The following is a 23,229-nucleotide window of genomic DNA, read 5'->3' on the forward strand; positions in this document are numbered from 1 at the left end:
ATCAGTCTACCAGGTGGCTCAGGGGAGGGGGGTTTGGGAGGGGGGATTTATATGGGAGGTTCTAAGGAGTTCTTTGGGTTTTTTTTGTTACCCTCACATATTGGGGCAAGCTTGGTGGGATGATGGTTTATCTGGGCTTGAGCTTATAAAGGAGAGGCGTGTTTGGTTGATGTTATCATGATGGGGGAGTTAAAATGAGTGTCTTGGAATGTTAAGGGGCTGAATACTTTTAACAAAAGGAAATGTTTATTACACGATGCCATTAATGCTAAAGTAGATATCTTGCTCTGTCAAGAAACACATTTAAAGAAAAAATATGAGAGGTTACTTGCTTCTCGGCATTTTCCTACGCAATTTTTTGCTGCAGCTATGGAGTGGGTGTTCTTTTCTCTAAAAATGTGACAGTCGATGTGCTCTCTGTATTGAGAGATTTGGAGGGCAGGTATATTATAGTTAAATTTAAGATGGGCACGGCGGTTTATATGCTGGTAAATGTATATGTACCTAATGTGGGACAGGGGAAATTTTTGGAAGGGTTTTCTATCATTTTACAACAGTGGGTGAAAGGTTCTCTTATTTTAGGGAGGACCTTAATTTAACTAGATACCCTTTTTTAGATTCAAGAGGAGGCGGTGGAGGTTACTCACGGGCCAATAGAAAGAGCTTGAAAGTGCTTATGGTGGATGGAATTTGATAGATGTATGGCGCCTTTTTCATCCAGCAGAGAGGGACTATACCTTCTATTCGAAGGCGTATAAAGTTTATTCAAGGATCACTTTCTTTTTGCTGGTTAAGACTATGGTTAATAAGGTGCAGGCCTCGGGGATCGAGGCCATAATGTGGTTGGATCATGCGGCTGTCTGACTCACTTTAAAAGGCTTGGGAGGACAGAGCGAGGAGAGATTCTGGAGACTTAATGAGAGTCTTCTGGATAATAGTGAATATTGCAATAGTTTAGACCGAGAAATGGAGCAATTTTTAGAGGAAAATTACACTGGGGATGTTTCTGCTTATACCCTGTGGGATTGCTTTAAAGCTGTCGCTAGAGGTAAATTAAGAGCAAGAGCATCACACCTCAGGAAGGACAGGGATCGGAAACGGGTAGATCTTATGAAGAGGCTGGGTAAATTAGAAATTAGTCACAAAAGGAGAGCGGACCCTCAGGTAGGTTTACAATTAGATAAAATACGAGCGGAATTAAAAGACCTAGCAATAGGGGAGATTGTTTTTCAGCTAGATAAAACCAAACAAGAATTTTTCAAAGGCGGCAATAAAGCTGGCAGATTCCTGGCCAGGAGGCTTAAAGCAAGGGCAGTACACAATCAAATTTTGAAATAAGAGATAATACTGGTGAGATGTTAACCGACAATGAGCGTATTAGGTCCCGGTTTACCCAGTTATATATTACATCAGTTATATTCTAAGCATGAGGATAACTTCCAGGCAGAATTAGATGCCTATTTGGCAGGAATCAATTTGCCCCGGATTGATCATACCCAACAAGCATGCCTTAATAAGGAAATATCAGAGGTTGAAGTTACTCAGGTTATTAGGGAGCTAAAACTTGGAAAATCCCCAGGAATAGACGGGTTCTTGGCAGGCTTTTATAAGAAACTGAGCGCAGTGGTGGCTCGGCCGCTGGTGGTGGGCTTTAATACCTTTTGGGGGAGGGCCACATAGCGGATGATGCAAACAGAGCGGGTATTACTATATTAGCAAAACCAGGCAGACACCACCTTGTGTGGGTTATATAGACCTATTTCTTTATTAAATTTAGACAAAAATATTAGCTAAAATTCTTGCTACCCATTTAAGCAGCATGGCAAATCAGCTGATACATCCAGCCCAAACAGGGTTTGTACCTGGCAGGCTGGCAGCAGATATCTCCCCAAGGCCTACTGCCCAGGAGGGAAGGGTTAGGTCGGCCGTCATAGTTGGTGATTCGATTATTAGGAATGTAGATAGCTGGGTGGTGGGTGGGCGTGAGGATCGCCTGGTAACATGCCTACCTGGTGCGAAGGTGGCGGACCTCACGCGTCACCTAGATAGGATTTTAGACAGTGCTGGGGAGGAGCCGGCTGTCGTGGTACACGTGGGCACCAACGACATAGGAAAATGTGGGAGGGAGGTTCTGGAAGCCAAATTTAGGCTCTTAGGTAGAAAGATTAAATCCAGAACCTCCAGGGTAGCATTCTCTGAAATGCTCCCTGTTCCACGCGCAGGTCACCAGAGGCAGGCAGAGCTCCGGAGTCTCAATGCGTGGATGAGACGATGGTGCAAGGAAGAGGGATTCAGTTTTGTTAGGAACTGGGGAACCTTTTGGGGAAGGGGGAGTCTCTTCCGAAGGGATGGGCTCCACCTTAACCAGGGTGGAACCAGACTGCTGGCGCTAACCTTTAAAAAGGAGATAGAGCAGCTTTTTAAACTAGAACAAAGGGGAAAGCCGACAGTCGCTCAGCAGCGCATGGTTCGGAGAGATGTATCTTTAAAGGATACTAATGATGCATTAGAATTAGGGCATCCCGACAGTGAGGTTCCAATAATTAGAAAAGTAGTCCAAGTGCCTGTAACTAAAAACTCACCTGAGCTAAAAAATTCTAACTTATCCCTATCAATTAAAAAGCAGAATAAAAATACAAACAAAAAACAAACTTTGAAATGTTTGTATGCTAATGCCAGAAGTCTAAGAAGTAAGATGGGAGAATTAGAATGTATAGCAGTAAATGATGACATAGACTTAATTGGCATCTCAGAGACATGGTGGAAAGAGGATAACCAATGGGACAGTGCTATACCGGGGTACAAATTATATCGCAATGACAGAGAGGAGCAGTCGGGAGGAGGTGTGGCGCTTTATGTCCGGGATGGCATAGAGTCCAACAGGATAAACATCCTGCATGAGACTAAATACAAAATTGAATCTTTATGGGTAGAAATCCCTTGTGTATCAGGGAAGACTACAGTGATAGGGGTATACTACCGTCCACCTGGTCAAGATGGTGAGATGGACAGTGAAATGCTAAGAGAAATTAGGGAAGCTAACCAAATTGGTAGTGCAGTAATAATGGGAGACTTCAATTACCCCAATATAGACTGGGTAAATGTATCATCGGGTCACGCTAGAGAGATAACGTTCCTGGATGGAATAAATGATAGCTTTATGGAGCAATTGGTTCAGGAACCGACGAGAGAGGGAGCAATTTTAGATCTAATTCTCAGTGGAGCACAGGACTTGGTGAGAGAGGTAACGGTGGTGGGGCCGCTTGGCAATAGTGATCATAATATGATCAAATTTGATTTAATGACTGGAAAAGGAACAGTGTGCAAATCCAAGGCTCTCGTGCTAAACTTTCAAAAGGGAAACTTTGATAAAATGAGAAAAATTGTTAGAAAAAACCTGAAAGGAGCAGCTACAAAAGTAAAAAATGTCCAAGAGGCGTGGTCATTGTTAAAAAATACCATTCTAGAAGCACAGTCCAGATGTATTCCACACATTAAGAAAGGTGGAAAGAAGGCAAAACGATTACCGGCATGGTTAAAAGGGGAGGTGAAAGAAGCTATTTTAGCCAAAAGATCTTCATTCAAAAATTGGAAGAAGGATCCAACAGAAGAAAATAGGATAAAGCATAAACATTGGCAAGTTAAATGTAAGACACTGATAAGACAGGCTAAGAGAGAATTTGAAAAAGAAGTTGGCTGTAGAGGCAAAAACTCACAGTAAAAATTTTTTAAATATATCCGAAGCAGAAGCCTGTGAGGGAGTCAGTTGGACCGTTAGATGATCGAGGGGTTAAAGGGGCACTTAGAGAAGATAAGGCCATCGCGGAAAGATTAAATGATTTCTTTGCTTCGGTGTTTACAGAAGAGGATGTTGGGGAGGTACCCGTAATGGAGAAGGTTTTCATGGGTAATGATTCAGATGGACTGAATCAAATCACGGTGAACCTAGAAGATGTGGTAGGTCTGATTGACAAACTGAAGAGTAGTAAATCACCTGGACCGGATGGTATACACCCCAGAGTTCTGAAGGAACTAAAGAATGAAATTTCAGACCTATTAGTAAAAATTTGTAACTTATCATTAAAATCATCCATTGTACCTGAAGACTGGAGGATAGCAAATGTAACCCCAATATTTAAAAAGGGCTCCAGGGGCGATCCGGGAAACTACAGACCGGTTAGCCTGACTTCAATGCCAGGAAAAATAGTGGAAAGTGTTCTAAACATCAAAATCACAGAACATATAGAAAGACATGGTTTAATGGAACAAAGTCAGCATGGCGTTACCAAAGGCAAGTCTTGCCTCACAAATCTGCTTCACTTTTTTGAAGGAGTTAATAAACATGTGGATAAAGGTGAACCGGTAGATATAGTATACTTGGATTTTCAGGAGGCGTTTGACAAAGTTCCTCATGAGAGGCTTCTAGGAAAAGTAAAAAGTCATGGGATAGGTGGCGATGTCCTTTCGTGGATTGCAAACTGGCTAAAAGACAGGAAACAGAGAGTAGGATTAAATGGGCAATTTTCTCAGTGGAAGGGAGTGGACAGTGGAGTGCCTCAGGGATCTGTATTGGGACCCTTACTGTTCAATATATTTATAAATGATCTGGAAAGAAATACGACGAGTGAGATAATAAAATTTGCAGATGACACAAAATTGTTCAGAGTAGTTAAATCACAAGCAGATTGTGATAAATTGCAGGAAGACCTTGTGAGACTGGAAAATTGGGCATCCAAATGGCAGATGAAATTTAATGTGGATAAGTGCAAGGTGATGCATATAGGGAAAAATAACCCATGCTATAATTACACGATGTTGGGTTCCATATTAGGTGCTACAACCCAAGAAAGAGATCTAGGTGTCATAGTGGATAACACATTGAAATCGTCGGTTCAGTGTGCTGCGGCAGTCAAAAAAGCAAACAGAATGTTGGGAATTATTAGAAAAGGAATGATGAATAAAACGGAAAATGTCATAATGCCTCTGTATCGCTCCATGGTGAGACCGCACCTTGAATACTGTGTATAATTCTGGTCGCCGCATCTCAAAAAAGATATAATTGCGATGGAGAAGGTACAGAGAAGGGCTACCAAAATGATAAGGGGAATGGAACAACTCCCCTATGAGGAAAGACTAAAGAGGTTAGGACTTTTCAGCTTGGAGAAGAGACGACTGAGGGGGGATATGATAGAGGTGTTTAAAATCATAAGAGGTCTAGAACGGGTAGATGTGAATCGGTTATTTACTCTTTCGGATAGTAGAAAGACTAGGGGACACTCCATGAAGTTAGCATGGGGCACATTTAAAACTAATCGGAGAAAGTTCTTTTTTACTCAACGCACAATTAAACTCTGGAATTTGTTGCCAGAGAATGTGGTTCGTGCAGTTAGTATAGCTGTGTTTAAAAAAGGATTGGATATGTTCTTGGAGGAGAAGTCCATTACCTGCTATTAAGTTCACTTAGAGAATAGCCACTGCCATTAGCAATGGTTACATGGAATAGATTTAGTTTTTGGGTACTTGCCAGGTTCTTATGGCCTGGATTGGCCACTGTTGGAAACAGGATGCTGGGCTTGATGGACCCTTGGTCTGACCCAGTATGGCATTTTCTTATGTTCTTCTTATGTTCTTATGTTCTTAATATGGTAGGCTCAAGAAGCCAAAATACCTCTGGCTTTGCTTATGGTCGATGCCAAAAAGGCTTTCGACTTGGTCCATTGGGATTATTAATTTTCTGTGCTGAGCAAATTGGGACCCTGAGGTGATTTTTCTCTTTGGATTTGGAAACTTTATAGTAATCCGAGTGCCTGTATCAAGGTTAATGGGGGGTTCTCGAAGAGTTTTGTGATCGAGCATGGCACAAGACAGGGGTGGCTTCTTCCCCCGCTTCTTTTTGCCCTCTATTTGGAACCTTTGGCGGCCTGCATTCGAGAGTCCAGGGCAGCTCAGGGTGTTAGGGTGGGAGAACAGGACTACAAACTTTCAATGTTTGCAGATGATAATCTTTTCACCATTGCATACCCAGGAAGTTCCCCGTCATCCTTAGTAGCTGAATTGACTAACTAGATTCAGTAAGGTCTCAGTCTATCAGCTGAAGGCTGATAAGTCTGAACTTTTGAATTTTACCCTTCCAAAGGGGCAGCTTGGGGTGATTAAAAGAGATTTCCCTTTAAAATTGTATCTACTGAATTACAATTTCTAAGGGTAAAGATTGATCCCAATCTTGCTGAGCTGTTCAGGAAATATTATGATGGGGGGGTCTGGAAGAAGATTTTAGATGATCTTCATGTCTGGGAATGGAGCGATCTATCGTGGCTAGGAAGAATATCGACTATTAAGATGAATGTTTTACCCAGACTTAGATATTTCTTCCAGACCTTACCTATTGAAGTCCCTACCGACTGCATTAATGCCTGGCAAAGGAAGCTACTCCATTTTATATGGAGGCAATGCCCACCTAGGGTCAACAGTAAGGTGTTATTTTTGCCCAAAGATAGAGGAAGACTGGGTGTTCCCTGTCTACTTTGGTATTATGTGGTGTAAGGGCAGGGGTGGAGAAACATTGGGTGCAGTTAGAAGTAGATTTTCTCCAGGGGATTTCCCCGGCGTGTCTAGAGTGGCTGCCCCAAAGGGCTAGGACGATATCTGGCTCAGTCGCTCCTCCTGTAGCACTTACCTTGAAGGTGTGGGATAGATGGAAAGGTGGCCTGGTGGGGGGATAGAGAATATTTTTGTAGAACCCCTATTTTCTTTAATTTTGATTTTTTGCCAGGGAACTCGAAGACTTCTGCAAGGCGGTGGGAGGAAAGAGGGTGTTCCCAGCTGGAACATGTTTGGTAGGGAGGGAAACTATCGGAGTTTTCAGACTTGATGAGTAATTATGGATTAATTGCCACTGACCATTACCTTTATATGCAAGTATGTCATTTTATTGCTCAACGAAAGGTCAACATGACTTTAAGTGGGGGTAAATCCTTGATTGAGGGTTTTTGCGATAAAGCTAGGACCATTACGAAGGTAATTTCTAGAATTTACCCTCTTAAACGGAGAATTAAAATTTACCCCATCACATATTGCAGGTTGGGAGAAAGACCTTCAATTTTCACTGGGATCCAGAAGATGGGCACTTTGTTTTTCTTTTACTAAACAAAGTTCCATATCCACATTGTTGCCTGTGCAGGCCGCGGCCCGGCCCGCAGCCCTCTCATCTTCCGTTGTTGAATCCAGTGTCTGGTTCCACGTCCCTTGCGGCGGTGGGCTGCTGGCTCCGTTTTCGGGCCATCCCCGGTGCTGCAGCTACTGCGATAAGCCTCTGTGTTCCGCGACGGGCCTCTCCGCGTGGCTCGCGGAGAGACGCCGTCATTCAGCGCTGCGCCTCTCCCTAGGCACACGCACATCACTCTTGGATTTAAAGGGCCCGCGCGGGAATTGGCCACGGCCCCGGATGATGATGACGTCACTGAAGCTCCGGTATATAAGGCCGGGCTCAGCTCCTGTTAGTCGCCTTTGCAATAAGTCTCCTGCAACAGGTCTTCAGGCTGGTCGTGTACTTCGTTGCCTCCTGGTGATTTCATCGCGTTCCTGGTTCCTGTTCCCTTCAAGTTCCTGTTCCTGGTTTTCTCCGTTCCTGAGTTCCTGCTATCTACCTTTCCTGCGGACTGATCTTCTCCTGGACATGACCTCTGCTTTGCCTGACCACGCCATTGATCTTCTCCTGGACCCAACTTCTGCTTCATCTGACCACGCCATTGATCTTCTCCTGGACCTGACCTCTGCTTCGTCGGACCACACCATTGATCTTCTCCTGGACCTGACCTCTGCTTCATCTGATTATGCCATTGATCTTCTCCTGAACCCGACCTCTGCTTCTTCTGACCATGCCACTGATCCTCTCCTAGTCCAGACCTCTGCTTTACCTGATTACGCTACTGATCATCTCCTAGTCCAGACCACCGCTTTGCCTGATTATGCTACTGATCATCTCCTAGTCCAGACATTCGTTTTGCCTGATTATGCTACTGATCATCTCCTAGTCCAGACCTCCGCTTTGCCTGACTACGCTATTGTTCATCTCCTAGCTCTGACCTCAGCCTTGCCTTGCCACCGCTCTTTGATTGCCGCCATCCCTGACTCCAGCTTGCTCTATGACGCCTCTGCTGTCTACATCCTGGACTTGGCCTATTCAGGCTTCGGCCTGTTCTTGCTCGGGAGCCCCCTGTCTGACTCTGATTCTATTGGCGCCCGGGTCTCCGGGACTCCGCCTCGTCCAGTACAGACTTTCCAGTTCTGCTGTTGCTGTCTCTGGGCTGACCTCTCTATCCTTCCACCGACAACGACATACGGAGGCCCACCTAAGTCCAGCAGGCCCCGGTACCCAAAGGCTCAACCCGCGGGGAACGAGGGCTGGTATTGGCAAAGCTGCAGCTGGCCTCCATCCGTCAGCCCACTCCACCTGCCGAAGGTGGGGACCCGTAGGATCCATCCTACGGGTAGCGACAACCCCACCTCGGCCCAAGGGTACACCTCCAGCGCAACATGCATTGATTGTGGAAGAAAGTTATAAGCTGCTTTATAGCTGGTACATTACTGAACCAAGTTGCATAGGTTTTACCCTACTATCGGGGATCATTGCTGGAGAGGGTGGTGGGATTGTCCAAAGATCAATACCTTTTGGGATATGGTAGTGCATTTGATTTTCAAAAAGGTGGGGGAACAAATTCCTAAGGATCTTTTATTCTTTTTGCTAAATGTGTATCCTATGGATTCTGTTCCTTCTAAGTTATACCTAATGCATCAAATAATATTAGCTGCAAGAGCAGAGATTGCATATTGTTGGAAGCAGACTGATGTGCCTCCTCTACAAAGAGTTATTCAGAGGTTAGCAAATGTTTATTATCTGAATAAATTGACTACAGTTCGGCAAAAACAAGAAGATACATTTGATAAACGGTGGCGGCGTTACTTATCTTGGCAAGCAATGATTTAAGGGTACAACTGGGATGTGATTAGCTCCTCAGGGGTGTCTTGACTAATGTAAGGGGGAAGGGGGGGGGGGGGATGTGGAGGGTCTATAAGGGAGAAATTGTTGTTGGAGATTTAGAGGGAAATACATGGTCAGATAAAATGGCATGACTGGGTTAACGTATGACCAAGAGGTTTAGAGAAGGAATATGAATAGCTTGTTTTTGTACATTGATGATTTGTTTCCCTTTGTACATCGTATAAGAGTGTATGTTTTTGTTCCTGTGTGTTCCTGTGTGTTCCAATAAAAAATGCAAGTTACAAAAAATATATATACATGTTGCTGTGATATTTTTACCTTGGAAGACCATGAATATCTTTTTTCATGTACGATCTGTTGTTGTACATGCACAGTATTTAATTGTGCATGGTGAGGGCTAGTGTGTAAAGTTCGCTTAGTGCGCCTGATATCCTCTCACCGACCTGGAGAGAGTGTGCCATACATCAACCCCCCCCCCCCCCCCCCGACTATTCACCCATTTCCCACTACTCCAGGGGGCAATGCTGTGGAAATGTGGGAGGCAGGCTGCAGGGTTCCTGGGAGTGAGGCAGGGTTGCCGGCTTCCAAGGAATATCATCACGGATGCACTGTCAGCCATTTCTTTGGGAATTCTGACCCTTCCTTTCCCCTTTCTGTAGCATTTCCAGTCCCCGGAAGTGCCAGACTCCAAGAGGACTCTCTGCCCCCCCCATGAACCTCTCGATAATTTGACCCATGCTTTGCCTTTAGTGCGGGGGGGGGGGCTCCATCACATCCCTCACCTCAGGCAGCAGATTGCCTTGCTCCGCCCCTGATCGTACCAACATACATTTTTAAATTATACAACAAGCTTTGCGCATGTATAATAACAAATATTTATCAGACGGCCCATGATCATCAAAAATATCTAGCAAGCCTAGGGGTGTGTCTAGCAGCAAATCCCTTCCAGCCCAGCTAGAGATATGTTGAAAGACTGAAGTCCAAAATTTTGAATACTTGCACATGCCCAAAAACAGTGAAAAAAAGTGCCTTCTAATGCCCCACAGTTCAGATAAGTACTGTCCAGGGTGATACCAGCCTTAAATGCTCGGGATGGAGAAAAGTAAAGCCTTTGCACTACCTTAAATTGTGTTTCTTGAAGATTAGCACTTTCTATTCTGATTTGTTTTAAATGTGCTACTTGCTAACTTCATGGAGTGCCCACCGAGTCCTTGTATTATCCGAAAGAGTAAATAACCAATTCATATTTACCCATTCAAGACCTTTCATGATCTTACGACTTCTATCATATTCCCCCTCCGCCATCTTTTCTCCAAGCTGAACAGCCCTAACCGCTTTAGCCTTTCCTCATAGGGGATCATTTCAACAAACTATAAGGGGGAATACTATATTTACACATGCGTAAGATGTTGGAGGAGCAAGACCAGGAAAAGCAGCAATTTTCAGTTTCTTTTTAGCCTATTTCACCAAGGGAATGAAGGTTTGTGTTTGTAGGTGTGTGGGTAAGTGTGTGTGTCTCCATGTCAGGATGGACATGAGGACTCTTGACAGGGGTGCTTTTTTTTTCAGATCTACACATATCTGTGGATGTGCAGATGTGAACACACACATGTCCTGGAAAGTAGGGGACATGATGATGTAACAACTATAGCTAAAGCCAAAGGATTAAACACATCGTTTAAAAAAAAAAAAATTCTCCCTCTAAATACTATGAATTCAATAAGTACTAAACTGCCAGTTACAGTTTACAGATGTGCATAGTATAAAAAAACAGTCTCCATCTGCCTCTTTTATTATATTTATATGCAGATGGAATATATATATATATAGATATATATATTCAGAATTTCTTTCCAGGTGTACCCTGTTTATATGAGTCTAAAATCCAGATTCCATGGCTGTTTCAATAACATTTTGATATATCTGTACATGTACATTATATTACAAAAAGTGCTCAGAGAAGAAAAGGAGTAATTTTCAACTCTTTTCCAAATCCTTCTCCCAAAACATGTGTTTGCTCATAGAAACATAGAAAGTGACGACAGAAAGGGACCCTACGGCTCATCCAGTCTGCCCAGCAAGCTCCCATAGTTATTTTTCCAGACCTATCAAAGGTCAGGGCTCTTCTTGGTTACTGTTTGAGACCAATTTCCCTCCCCCCCCCCCCCCCCTGCCGTTGAATCAGAGAGCAATGTGCAATGTTGGAGTTGCATCAGAAGTGTAGTATCAGGCTTTTGGTTAAGGGTAGTAACTTCCGCATCAAGCAAGTTACCCCCATGCTCATGTGTTTTCCCAGACCCTACAGTTCAATGTCTTTGTTGGTTGCTGTCTGAATCCAATTCCTCCTTTCCCCCTGCCGTTGAAGCAGCGAGCAATGATAGACTTGCATCACATTTTTAAGTCTATTTGCCAAGGGTAGTATCTGCTACACCAGTAAGTTACCCCCATGCGAAGGCTTATTTATTAAGGGTAGGTTTATTTATTAAGGGTAGTATCCACCACACCTTGCTGGTAGCTGAAAGGAATCAGTAAGGTTTTGCTTGGGACATTGTCTTTTTTAAAGGTATTAGGGCAAAGTTAACTATTTGGGAATATTATTTACTGTGTTTGTGTTTTTAATAGCCAGTAAGGTAGCGAATAAACAAGTTAGACTGTTTGTATTTTTAAATAGTCAGTCAGTAAGGCAGCTATTAAGCAGTAGTTAGTGTATTTATTTTTAAAAGTCTGTAAGGCAGCTAGTAAGCAGAAGTTAGAGTGTTTATATATTTAAAAAAAAGGAACCAGAAGTTAGAAATAAGCTAGGAGCAGTGTATACCTAAGTAAAAAGGTTGAAAAGTTCAGTTCAGTTACTCACCTTGGAAAGGTATTGAGGTAGTGTGATTTGGTTTGATTAGGTACCAACATTTGTTAATCAAGAGAACAGTAAGTCACTCTGGCTGACTAACTGAAGTTAGACTGTTTGCCTACAAGGGACTGATCAAACTCTCAATAAAGTTTTTGTTGGTTTTGGGTTTTTTTTGTGAAAGTGGCACCTGCCTATAAATTAAAGGATGAGCTAGGGGTGGGTGGGCAAGGGGTGGGAGGTGAAAGCTATTTTAGCCAAAAGATCTTCATTCAAAAATTGGAAGAAGGATCCAACAGAAGAAAATAAGATAATGCATAAACGTTGGCAAGTTAAATGTAAGACATTGATAAGACAGGCTAAGAAAGAATTTGAAAAGAAGTTGGCCATAGAGGCAAAAACTCACAATAAAAACTTTTTTAAATATATCCGAAGCAGAAAGCCTGTGCGGGAGTCAGTTGGACCGTTAGATGATCGAGGGGTTAAAGGGGCACTTAGAGAAGATAAGGCCATGATTTCTTTGCTTCGATGTTTACTAAAGAGTATGTTGGGGAGATACCTGTTCCGGAGAAGGTTTTCATGGGTAATGATTCAGATGGACTGAACCAAATCACGGTGAACCTAGAAGATGTGGTAGGCCTGATTGATAAACTGAATAGTAGTAAATCACCTAGACTGGATGGTATACACCCCAGAGTTCTAAAGGAACTAAAACATGAAATTTCAGGCCTATTAGTAAAAATTTGTAACCTATCATTAAAATCATCTATTGTACCTGAAGACTGGAGGATAGCTAATGTAACCCCAATATTTAAAAAGGGCTCCAGGGGCGATCTGGAAAACTACAGACCGGTTAGCCTGACTTCAGTGCCAGGAAAAATAGTGGAAAGTGTTCTAAGCATCAAAATCACAGAACATATAGAAAGACATGGTTTAATGGAACAAAGTCAGCATGGCGTTACCAAAGGCAAGTCTTGCCTCACAAATCTGCTTCACTTTTTTGAAGGAGTTAATAAACCGTGGATAAAGGTGAACCGGTAGATGTAGTGTACTTGGATTTTCAGAAGGCGTTTGATAAAGTTCCTCATGAGAGTCTTCCAGGAAAAGTAAAAAGTCATGGTATAGGTGGTGATGTCCTTTCAGGGATTACAAACTGGCTAAAAGACAGGAAACAGAGAGTAGGATTAAATGGACAATTTTCTCAGTGGAAGGGAGTGGGCAGTGGAGTGCCTCAGGGATCTGTATTGGGACCCTTACTTTTCAATATATTTATAAATGATCTGGCAAGAAATACGACGAGTGAGGTAATCAAATTTGCAGATGATACAAAATTGTTCAGAGTAGTTAAATCACAAGCAGATAGTGATAAATTGCAGGAAGACCTCGTGAGACTGGAAAATTGGGCATCGAAATGGCAGATAAAATTTAATGTGGATAAGTGCAAGGTGATGCATATAGGGAAAAATAACCCATGCTATAATTACACAATGTTAGGTTCCATATTAGGTGCTACCACCCAAGAAAGAGATCTAGGTGTCATAGTGGATAACACATTGAAATCATCGGTTCAGTGTGCTGCAGCAGTCAAAAAAGCAAACAGAATGTTGGGAATTATTAGGAAGGGAATGGTGAATAAAACGGAAAATGTCATAATGCCTCTGTATCGCTCCATGGTGAGACCGCACCTTGACTACTGTGTACAATTCTGGTCGCCGCATCTCAAAAAAGATATAATTGCGATGGAGAAGGTACAGAGAAGGGCGACCAAAATGATAAAGGTAATGGAAAAGCTCCCCTATGAGGAAAGATTAAAGAGGTTAGGACTTTTCAGCTTGGAGAAGAGAAGGCTGAGGGGGGATACGATAGAGGTGTTTAAAATCATGAAAGGTCTAGAACGGATAGATGTGAATCGGTTATTTAGTCTTTCAGATAATAGAAAGACTAGGGGGCACTCCATGAAGTTAGCATGTGGCACATTTAAAACTAATCGGAGAAAGTTCTTTTTCACTCAACGCACAATTAAACTCTGGAATTTGTTGCCAGAGGACGTGGTTAGTTTAGTTAGTATAGCTGTGTTTAAAAAAGGATTGGATAAGTTCTTGGAGGAGAAGTCCATTACCTGCTATTAATTAAGTTGACTTAGAAAATAGCCACTGCTATTACTAGCAACGGTAACATGGAATAGACTTAGTTTTTGGGTACTTGCCAGGTTCTTATGGCATGGATTGGCCACTGTTGGAAACAGGATGCTGGGCTTGATGGACCCTTAGTCTGATCCAGTATGGCATGTTCTTATGTTCTTAAGATATCCTCATGCTTTACTTCATTCCCCTCCCCCTTGCCTTTAGGGATCCACAGTGTTTATCCCATACCCTTTTGAAATCTTGCACCGTTTTTGTCTCCACCACCTCCTCTGGCAGGGAATTCCGGGAGTCTACCACCCTCTCCATTAATAAATATTTCCTGACATTGTTTGTGAATCATCCTCCCCGGAGTTTCATTTCGTAACCCCTAGTTCTATTGGATTCATTCCAGCAGAAAAGGTTTGTTGTTGATTGTGCATCCTTAAAACCTTTCAGGTATCTGAAGGACTGTATCATATCTCCTCTTCTCCAGGGTATACATATTTAGGTCTTTCAACCTCTCCTCATAAGTCATTTGATGAAATGACCAGTTTGCAGTGCTCTCTTCAGTTCAAATGTCACTCATCATCCATCCATCTCTTCTGAACTGCAGGTTTCTTCTTGTCTTTTTGTAGTACTTTTTTTGCACGCCAGCTGGTTGTCATGTTCACTCCTTCACAAAATCGGCAAGCTCTAGAAGCCTACATCTCTGGTGGTGCATTTCATGGTTCGTCTGCATTAACATTAATTAGCAGATTGAATGTGGTTTACCCCAATTTCTTTTTCCTTAGTATTCAGAGTGCAATCATTTTAACCAAAGAATGGGTGATCTAAGCGCATGTGTTCTGGATAAGGTAGCACTCTTATAACATTTTCCGACCAGCGTATTTGCAAAGCTAGAATATGTATTTGGAATATTCAACACTCATGGAGCTAAGAGTAATAACTGTGCTATGGATGAGACATATGGGGCCTCTCATATTGTAGGAGTGTCATTGCACAGATGTTTTCCAAGAGGACCATGACGTAAATGCAATGTGAAATTCCCTTAGTCAGGGCTTCCCAAACCTGTCCTAGGGACCCCACAGCCAGCTGGGTTTTCAGGAGATCCAAAATGAATATGCATGAGCTAAATTTGCATATACTGAGTTTCATGATATGCCAATTTATCTCATGCATATTCATTGTGGATCTCCTGAAAACCTGACTGGCTGAGGAGACCCCAGGACAGATTTGGGAAGCCCTGCTCTAAAGGGTAACTGTGAGTTGTGGTACTGGTCTTAGTATGCCTTATAAAGCTCTTAAGAATTTTACGTTTTCAGATACTTTCTAATGAGATTTGTTTGTCCTTGTCGGCTCCTTTGGGTTTCCAACTCAAACAGAATCTGCTTCTGCCAAGCCTATAGCACTATGAGCCTTCACCTGCAACTACACAGTCTGTAGGTTGTTTCATCACCTTTATTTTTACTTCTCACTTCCTATTCACCCCAGCCATTGCAGTAACAAGTCGTCAAGCTGTGAAACAAGGAAGGACCATGACTCCCTCCAGCACCAAATAACACTGCATTCTGGAGCCAGCCAGTAGGTTTCACTCTTGAGCGATGGCTGGGACTCCCCTCCCAGGAGCTGGGAAAAGGCTGTGAAAATGGCCTTCATACTGTCCCCGGTCCCTGCTGCCCAATGAGGAAGAAATTAAGTCTGGGAGTCCCAAATGGAGCTTCCAAGCAGATTAGGCTGGTCCCATAAGGTATTTTATAAATTACAAAAACTGGCAGAACCCCCATGATCTACAGTGGGATGCTCCATCCACCATTTCCACTGAATACAGCGACACTGTATAGAGATTAAAAGCATAGGGGTAGATTTTATAAATTTGCGCGAGCGCGTACTTTTGTTCGCACACCAGGCGAGAACAAAAGTACGCTGGATTTTATAAGATACGCGCGTAGCCGTGCGTATCTTATAAAATCCGGGATCGGCATGCGCAAGGGGGTGCACATTTGTGCAACTTGTGCGTACCGAGCCCAGTGCGCGCTGCCTGTTCCCTCCGAGGCCGCTCCGAAATCGGAGCAGCCTCGGAGGGAACAGGCAGCAGGCACTGAACAGGCACTGAACAGGCACTGAACAGGCAGCAGGCACTGAACAGGCAGCAGATTTACACCTGCTGAAAGCAGGTGTAAATCTGCGCGCGCCAGCGGGCTGCTGGCGCGCCATCACCCGACCCGGGGGCTGGTCCGGAGGCCTCGACCACGCCCCCGGGCCGGCGCCACGCCCCCGGTCCCTCCCCAAACCGCCCCCTGATCATAGACACGCCCCCTCCCCCGCCCCTTTTACGAAGCCCTGGGACTTACGCTTGTCCCGGGGCTGTGCGCGCGCCGGCAGCCTATGCAAAATATGCGCGCTGGTGCGCGAGTGCCCTGCGTGCGTAAATCCAGCCAGATTTACGCGCGCAGGGCTTTTAAAATCCGGCCCATAGGGTATATCAGCAAATCAAACAATTCGACTGGCTCATCACCCCTCTGGTGTTTTATACCTTTTTCTGTTCCCTTGGTACTCAGATAGAAAAGATTAAACTAAATTCAGAATATTGATATTTGGAATTTTAAAAGTGCATGATATAGCAGAATGTGCATCTACAAATGGTAGGATTGTTTCTCAGTGGCCAACTCTAGTTTTAAATTTTTATAAGGCCATTCTATGTGGTTAGAATTCTGTCTGCATCATATCCGAAGCTCTCTCCCATTTGCCGATAGCAAAAATCCTTACTGAATGGAGAACACTGCTGCCTGTTAAAGACCAAGCTCCACTTTCACTCTTTCCTTCCACGTGAAAAATAAATTCCGACTTCACAGAAAAGCCATTGCAAATAGTGTGTCTGTTAATGCAAAAGTGATTAGAAAGCATTTAATTAGCACAGTAATTGAGTTCACCAAACATTGTTACAAGCACTGTGAAATTTTAAACAGTTTCAAAAGTTACTGCACAATTCAAAAACAATACATAAAAGTAGTACTTAAACTATTCTATACACTAGGGTTCCTTTGTTCTTTGATAAGCCCAATTCCCAATTCAGAGCGATGACTGGAAGCACTGGCAGCCAATTGCCGGCATGTGGTTCGGGTTAAAAGTTAGGAGGAGATGGGAAAGTGTTTCTCAGAGGAGAAGCCATGCGACAAAAAACACACTGGGTTGTCAAGACAGAATTATCCCAGTGCATTAGCAAGAAAGGTTTGCCACATTCTTCACACTGGAAGATAAAGAAGAAAGCAAATTGAATTAGAAAGTCTGCAATCATTCAACGGACAAGAATGTCAGGTCTGTTAAAACAGAAAAGTGAAACTCACCCAAAGATGAGATTTGGACTCTTTACCTGGGTAACATCAAGCTAGGCTGAGAGAACATTGCACAAATCTCATCTTTGGGTGAGTTTCTTCACTCCGAAGGTCATCAAATCTTCACAAGAGTACACTGTTCTGTTCATACGTCACACTCTGCATGTCAAAGTGGCCCCAATCCCCTACACTACTACCTAAACCTCACCTTGAGTAGCTAGGTGGGCCTCCTATAGTATGAGGGCCTTATAGCTACTCTCTCTCTCTCTCTCTCCCTCTCCCTCAGTGGTTGTAGGTAGAAATTACAACAATTGTGGTACTTACTGCAAAGTGCAAAAAAGGTATCGCAGTCTGCGGTAATACCTATGCAAAGCACTAAGATAGTGTACTTTGCGATAAACAGCCTATTACCATAAAACACGCCCCTTTTCATATCGCATGCGATATTTAGTGCATTTGGATAAATCCAGGCCTAAGATAGGGGTGTTCCGGGGGCATAACTGGGAGGAGTTGAGTTAGCTGGCTAAGCTATCTGGTTAACATAGCCGGCTAAGTCTGATCAGGCCAAAGAGCTGTCCTAAAGTTAGCCAGATAAAGTTAGCCAGCTAACTTTAAGATAGCTGGCTATATTCAATAGTGCAACTGCACTATTGAAAATACCTTCAAAGTTAGCTGGATAAGTTTATCCAACATTTTGAAGTTGCTTTTAAATCTTAATCTCTGTTTCTCTTGATCACAATCTTATTTGTTTTAACCATGTTCTCAATAAATTAAATTCACAAAGTCTCCTTTGCCATATATGTTTGTCTTCACTAAATTCTACAGAGAAAGGACTATCTCGTATGTGAATTTGTACAGTGCTGCATATATCTAGTAGCGCTATAGAAATAATAATAATAAGTAGTAATAGTAGTAGTAATGTAGGGAATATCCCAATTCTTGCTAACAGGACAAGCAGCCAAAAATGGACTCTCTGACATTAGTAAAAGTGGACATTGGCATTTGGTTATCTACAGCAAAAAGCACAGACTTTGCAGTTCTGTATACGGGACTAGCCTAGACACATTATTGGACCCTTTTCTAGCTGAGCTGGCACCAAAAGAGGCCAAAAGAAACATAGCACAAATGGTGCTGTATGTGAATCTGTACCAGAAAAACATTAAGGGCTTGTTTTATGGCCCTAAGTCTCAATCCAAGATCAGAGTTTATCGGTGCCCTATCAGAGATGAACAATTGGCAGTCATCAGCACTGACCGCTTGTGAACCTGGAGAAGAGACAAAGGACTGGCAAAAGAGTGGGAAAATCTGAAATCACCTGGCTATGCATGAAGCTATTGAATTATGCATAGGTGAGTCCTTAAAAGCAACAGGATGCCGGTACTCAGGGTCATCATTGTTGTCAGCTGATCATTACCCATTAAGAGAAAGAGAAGGCCCATACGAGTGCCGTCGCCTTCCCTGGCTGAGCTCCACACACCCGAGGTGGAGAGAAAGACTGGTTCCCTCCAAGCGGTACTGGAGTAGAGGAGCCAAGTGCATCTTGCTGCTAGAAAGTGACAAGGTGAAGCCCTTCTCAGCTCTGGATGCCCTGGCTCAGATGACCAGCCCACAGAGAGACCAGCCTGCTGAAGATCCAAAGAGAGGTTCCCGCTGCAGGTCCCATAAGGTTAGTAACTTTTATTCCCTATGCAGTGGATCAAGAAGCTAGAAATTACTAACCCTTTACATGCAAGTCTCTGCCAGAGACAGTGAATGTCAGCATTTACTCTGTGATCAGACAGCTAGAGGTAAAATAAGCAGTAATCTAATTGTGTGTGTTTCCAGTTTAGTCATTACGCCTAGCCTGTGTAACCGTAGAATAAAGCAGTATTCAGACAATTTGGTGAATTTTCTAAGCAAACAGACAGGAGGATCACTGGTAAATAGGAGGTACTCAGAAAAGGAGAGTGTAAGAAAGAAATCCCAATCACATTCTCCCTACTGTAGAAATTTAATCTAATATTTAGATTTGTATCTCGCCTTCTTAGTCTCATAGGACAACACTGTAAAGGTGCTTTGAGAAGGTTTTTCTATGAAACCAGACTAGTTTGGTAGCTGTGAAGAATGAAAATAATCATAGCAAAATGAAATTGAACTATTTAGACTTGTAAAGTTATCCAAGGCTGCTGAAATGCTAAAAAAAATGTTAATGGTCAAAAAGTATGTTAATGGTCAGCACTAAATTTCCTCTCTATCTTCTGGGCTAACATTTACAAGAAATCACATGACTTAAATTATAATTCCAACCAACTAGGAAATATTATGTTAACTACGCAGCTAACTCATTGGTGTGCAAATTAGAGGCAGTGACCTATTTAACCTATTGTATCACTAACGTGCTCTAAGACTACTCCTAAATTGCCTTTGCTGATAATTGCAATCTCCTCCTGGGATATCTCAATAAATGATTTTTCTCTCTTATTGTTAGTTTGTCGGTATTAAGCGTTTCTTTCAGTTCACAGCAACACAAAGTGGCTAACATTTGAAGATACATTTCATAATTATAATTTCTGCCATACTAAAACACAATTCATAAATACAACTTAAATACAATACATAAAAACAATTCAAAACAATTCATAATTCTAAACATAATTTAAAATAACAAAACAACAATAAGACCCTAACTCCCAACAAAATTTCAACCTCTGCTCTCACTAGAAAATGGGTCAGTTGGGTCACAATTTAAACTTAAATACACAAAATGAATTACAAATACATTTACATTTTGAGTTTCTATGAGTTATGCGCAACAGGTCTGTTATATCATCAGACATTACTAATGCTAAACAATGATTTCATACTGAATAGTTCTAATGATGAACACCGTGGGCCTTATTCAGTTATGACATTTTTTTCTAAAGGAACAAAAATGGGAAAAAGTGCTTTATGAATAAGACTTTAGGACCAGATATATTGCGCCTTTTTTTGCATTGACAGAAAGGAAAATCCCTTTATTGCATTTGGCCTAGATGTGTTCTTGCCAAGGCACGGTAGTGAAAGAATTCCATTGTAGGACTTCGTAGATCCCTTTTAGGACAGTCAAATACAATAATGCCCTATCCAAAGAAGAAATGTACATTGCAAATCACTCATATTCCAAATTACAAAGCATTTGAAAATCTGCTGTCACCTCTCTCCCTGCGCATTCATTGATTAGCTTTTTAGTTTTACAATTAATGACAAGGTAAAAATAACAATTTTGACAGAATACCAACCTTAATTATTTTGGAGCCCATTATTCTTTTGTTTTCCACTACTGAAGGAATTTTCTCGTAATTTTCAATATTCCATAATCTCAAAGTTGCATCCTGGGTAACAGAGGTAAATCCAATCAATTTATATTCTATCATACATCTCAACAATAACATGGAAAGAGTGTGATTTCTTCCACTAAAGCCCTGCCGGGCTGATCCTTGGTGTGCAAGGCCTTGATCACAAAACCACTTTTTGTTTAAAAGAGTAGCAGGCGTTGCACGTTGTATATGTTATTAAAAAAAGTCTTTACTTAGTTGTAAGCTTGAAACTCGGCAAGCGTGAAAAGGTTCAAGAGCTTCAGTTTCTGAGCTCTAGTTCCAGGCGGCTTGGTGTTCATACAATTTGAAACAGGGGTGGCTCAAGACAATCTATTGCCTGAGGTGAAGGATGAGATGGCGCGTCCCCACCCCTTCCTCCCCAAAAAGGCAGGGTACAGCTCAAATCTTCAAGAGGGCCAAGTGTGGGGAGTCTCTTTGTAGTCTGGCCCTTTCTATGATTTGAAATGCTGCAGAAGGAGAAAATCAGGGGTCAAAGTTCCCAGAAAAATGACAAATAGAGTGTTAGTGATAATATTTTTAGGAAGCTGGCAATCCTGCCACACTCCCAGGAACCCTAAGCCCTGCCTCCCATCATTTCCCCAGCATGTGCCCCCTGGAGAAGTGGGAGATGGAGGAATGGTGACGGGGGGGGGGATCTTTGTGTAGCACAATCTTTTTGGGCCAGTCCAAGGGTATTAGATGCCACACATAATTACAAATTATGCATTTATTTCAGATTTTACAAGAAAAAGAACATTCATAGTCTTCTGAGGTAAAAATATCACAATGAAATGTATATTATATTTACATGCACTGCTGTGGTGCCAACCACAGCAGTGCATGAAAAAAAGACTCTTGGAACCCATATGGTATTAGGCCTATTGTAAAGCACATTGGGTGTAGGCGTGGCCTCAGAAAACCATAAATAAACCCAATTATAATACAGTAAACCTTGGGAAAACAGGACAAGCTATATATAGATCCTTACACAGAAACTACAGACACCTACAGAAACCTCACCTCAGTCACACGTAGAACACAGACACTCATCAAATACAGAATAAAGTGACCATAAAGTATAAACAGAAACATGCAGACAAAAACTGAACTGGAAACCACAAAAAGCCACTCTATTGAATGCAACAATGGAAAAAGAGAAACATCACCATTCCTCATAAAACATAACAAAATCAAGAAATATAAACATCAATCATAATACTAAAACCATACTAATAAAAAGAATAGGAAAATTGGTTCTTATCTGCTAATTTTTGTTCCTGTAGTACCACAGATCAGTCCAGAGACGCCAGGTACTCCCCTTTGTGCACCTAGGCAATCACCGAACTTAGGCTTTCCATCCAAAACTGAAGAACCTTTAGCGCCACGTTCTTTTTAAGTCTAAGATTGGACGGAACGTACCCTCCTTTTTGGGGACTATGAAATACATGGAATAGGGGCCCATCTCCCGTTCCCCAGGGGGACAGGCACGATAGCCCCAAGCTTGTGAAGATGACCAACGGTTTCTTGCATCGCCGGTCTCTTTTCTCGATAAGTGCACGAGGAGACGATGAACCGATCCTTTAATGGCCAAGCAAATTCTAAAGCATAACCTTGACTTATCACGCTCAGGATCCATTGGTCTAACATGATCTTGATCCACTACTCTTAGAACAGAGCCAGCCAGCCCCCTATTACTGGAACTGAGGAGTGGACCAGCCTGGCTCATTCACCTGTCTCTTTTCACCTCCTCTACCCTCCCCTGCCATTCTCCTTCCCTGCTTATCCACCCCTCTTCCTCCCACCCCTCACCCCTTCCCTCCTTTCCTCGCTCATTCACTCTCTTCTCACTCCTCTTACCCCTTCATTTCACCCTCCTTCCCTCCACTCCCCATTCATTGACTCTCTCTTCTCCCCTGTTCATCCCTTCCCTCACATCTTCCCTCCTCTGCCACTCACTCACCTTTTTTCCTCTGCTCTTGCTCCCTCCCCTCTTCTCTCTTAGCCTCCTTCCATTCCTTCCTCTCTCTAGGTCTTCCTTTACTTTCTGCCAGTGGGGTGTGGAAGCCCCACCGGCAGCACCCTGACGTTTCTCTGCTGGCCAGCAGGGGGTGAGAACCCTGCGGGCGCGTCATGGAGATGTTTCACCATGAGGGTCTTCTGCAGGCCTTTAGAGGATGGGAACCCCTTGGGCGCGTCAAGGATGTGCGCCACCGTAAGGCGATTCTGCAGGGTGGGAACCCAGTGGGGGCATTATTATTGTGCGCCGCCCACAAAGCTCTTCCAGCCCGCAGAGTGTGAATCTGATGAGTATTTTTCTCATAGTAAGGTGAGGTGGCTGCCACAGGAGCATTTTGGGGGGCACTTTTTGCCTCTCCCCAAAAGTTGCCACCGGAGGCAGTCGCCTCACCACATCTCATTATAGAATCATCCCTGATTACAAATTATCTGGCTACTGCCACACAGAATTTGACTGTCTAGTCCAATTGCTGTATCAATTAAAGGGAGAGATGTTTGCTGAAATTTAAAATGATGGGAAACTGTTATTCTCCCAGAGGTACAGGGGACTGACTGGAGGAAGCTCAGGGACAGAGTTACA

The 23,229-nt window shown here is 42.9% G+C and overlaps 1 protein-coding gene across 1 annotated transcript in view; it reads right to left on the bottom strand.

Moving 5' to 3' along the window:
- WDR88 (WD repeat domain 88) overlaps positions 1 to 23,229 on the bottom strand; it is a 154,967-nt gene that overhangs the window by 63,867 nt on the left and 67,871 nt on the right. Inside the window, exon 10 of the mRNA XM_029610667.1 lies at positions 20,556 to 20,648. Within this exon, the coding sequence (XP_029466527.1) occupies positions 20,556 to 20,648 (93 nt within the window). The remainder of the gene's footprint in view (positions 1 to 20,555; positions 20,649 to 23,229) is intronic.

This window comes from Rhinatrema bivittatum, chromosome 7 (assembly GCF_901001135.1).
Source record: "Rhinatrema bivittatum chromosome 7, aRhiBiv1.1, whole genome shotgun sequence".
In the NCBI taxonomy this organism is placed as follows: Eukaryota; Metazoa; Chordata; class Amphibia; order Gymnophiona; family Rhinatrematidae; genus Rhinatrema; species Rhinatrema bivittatum.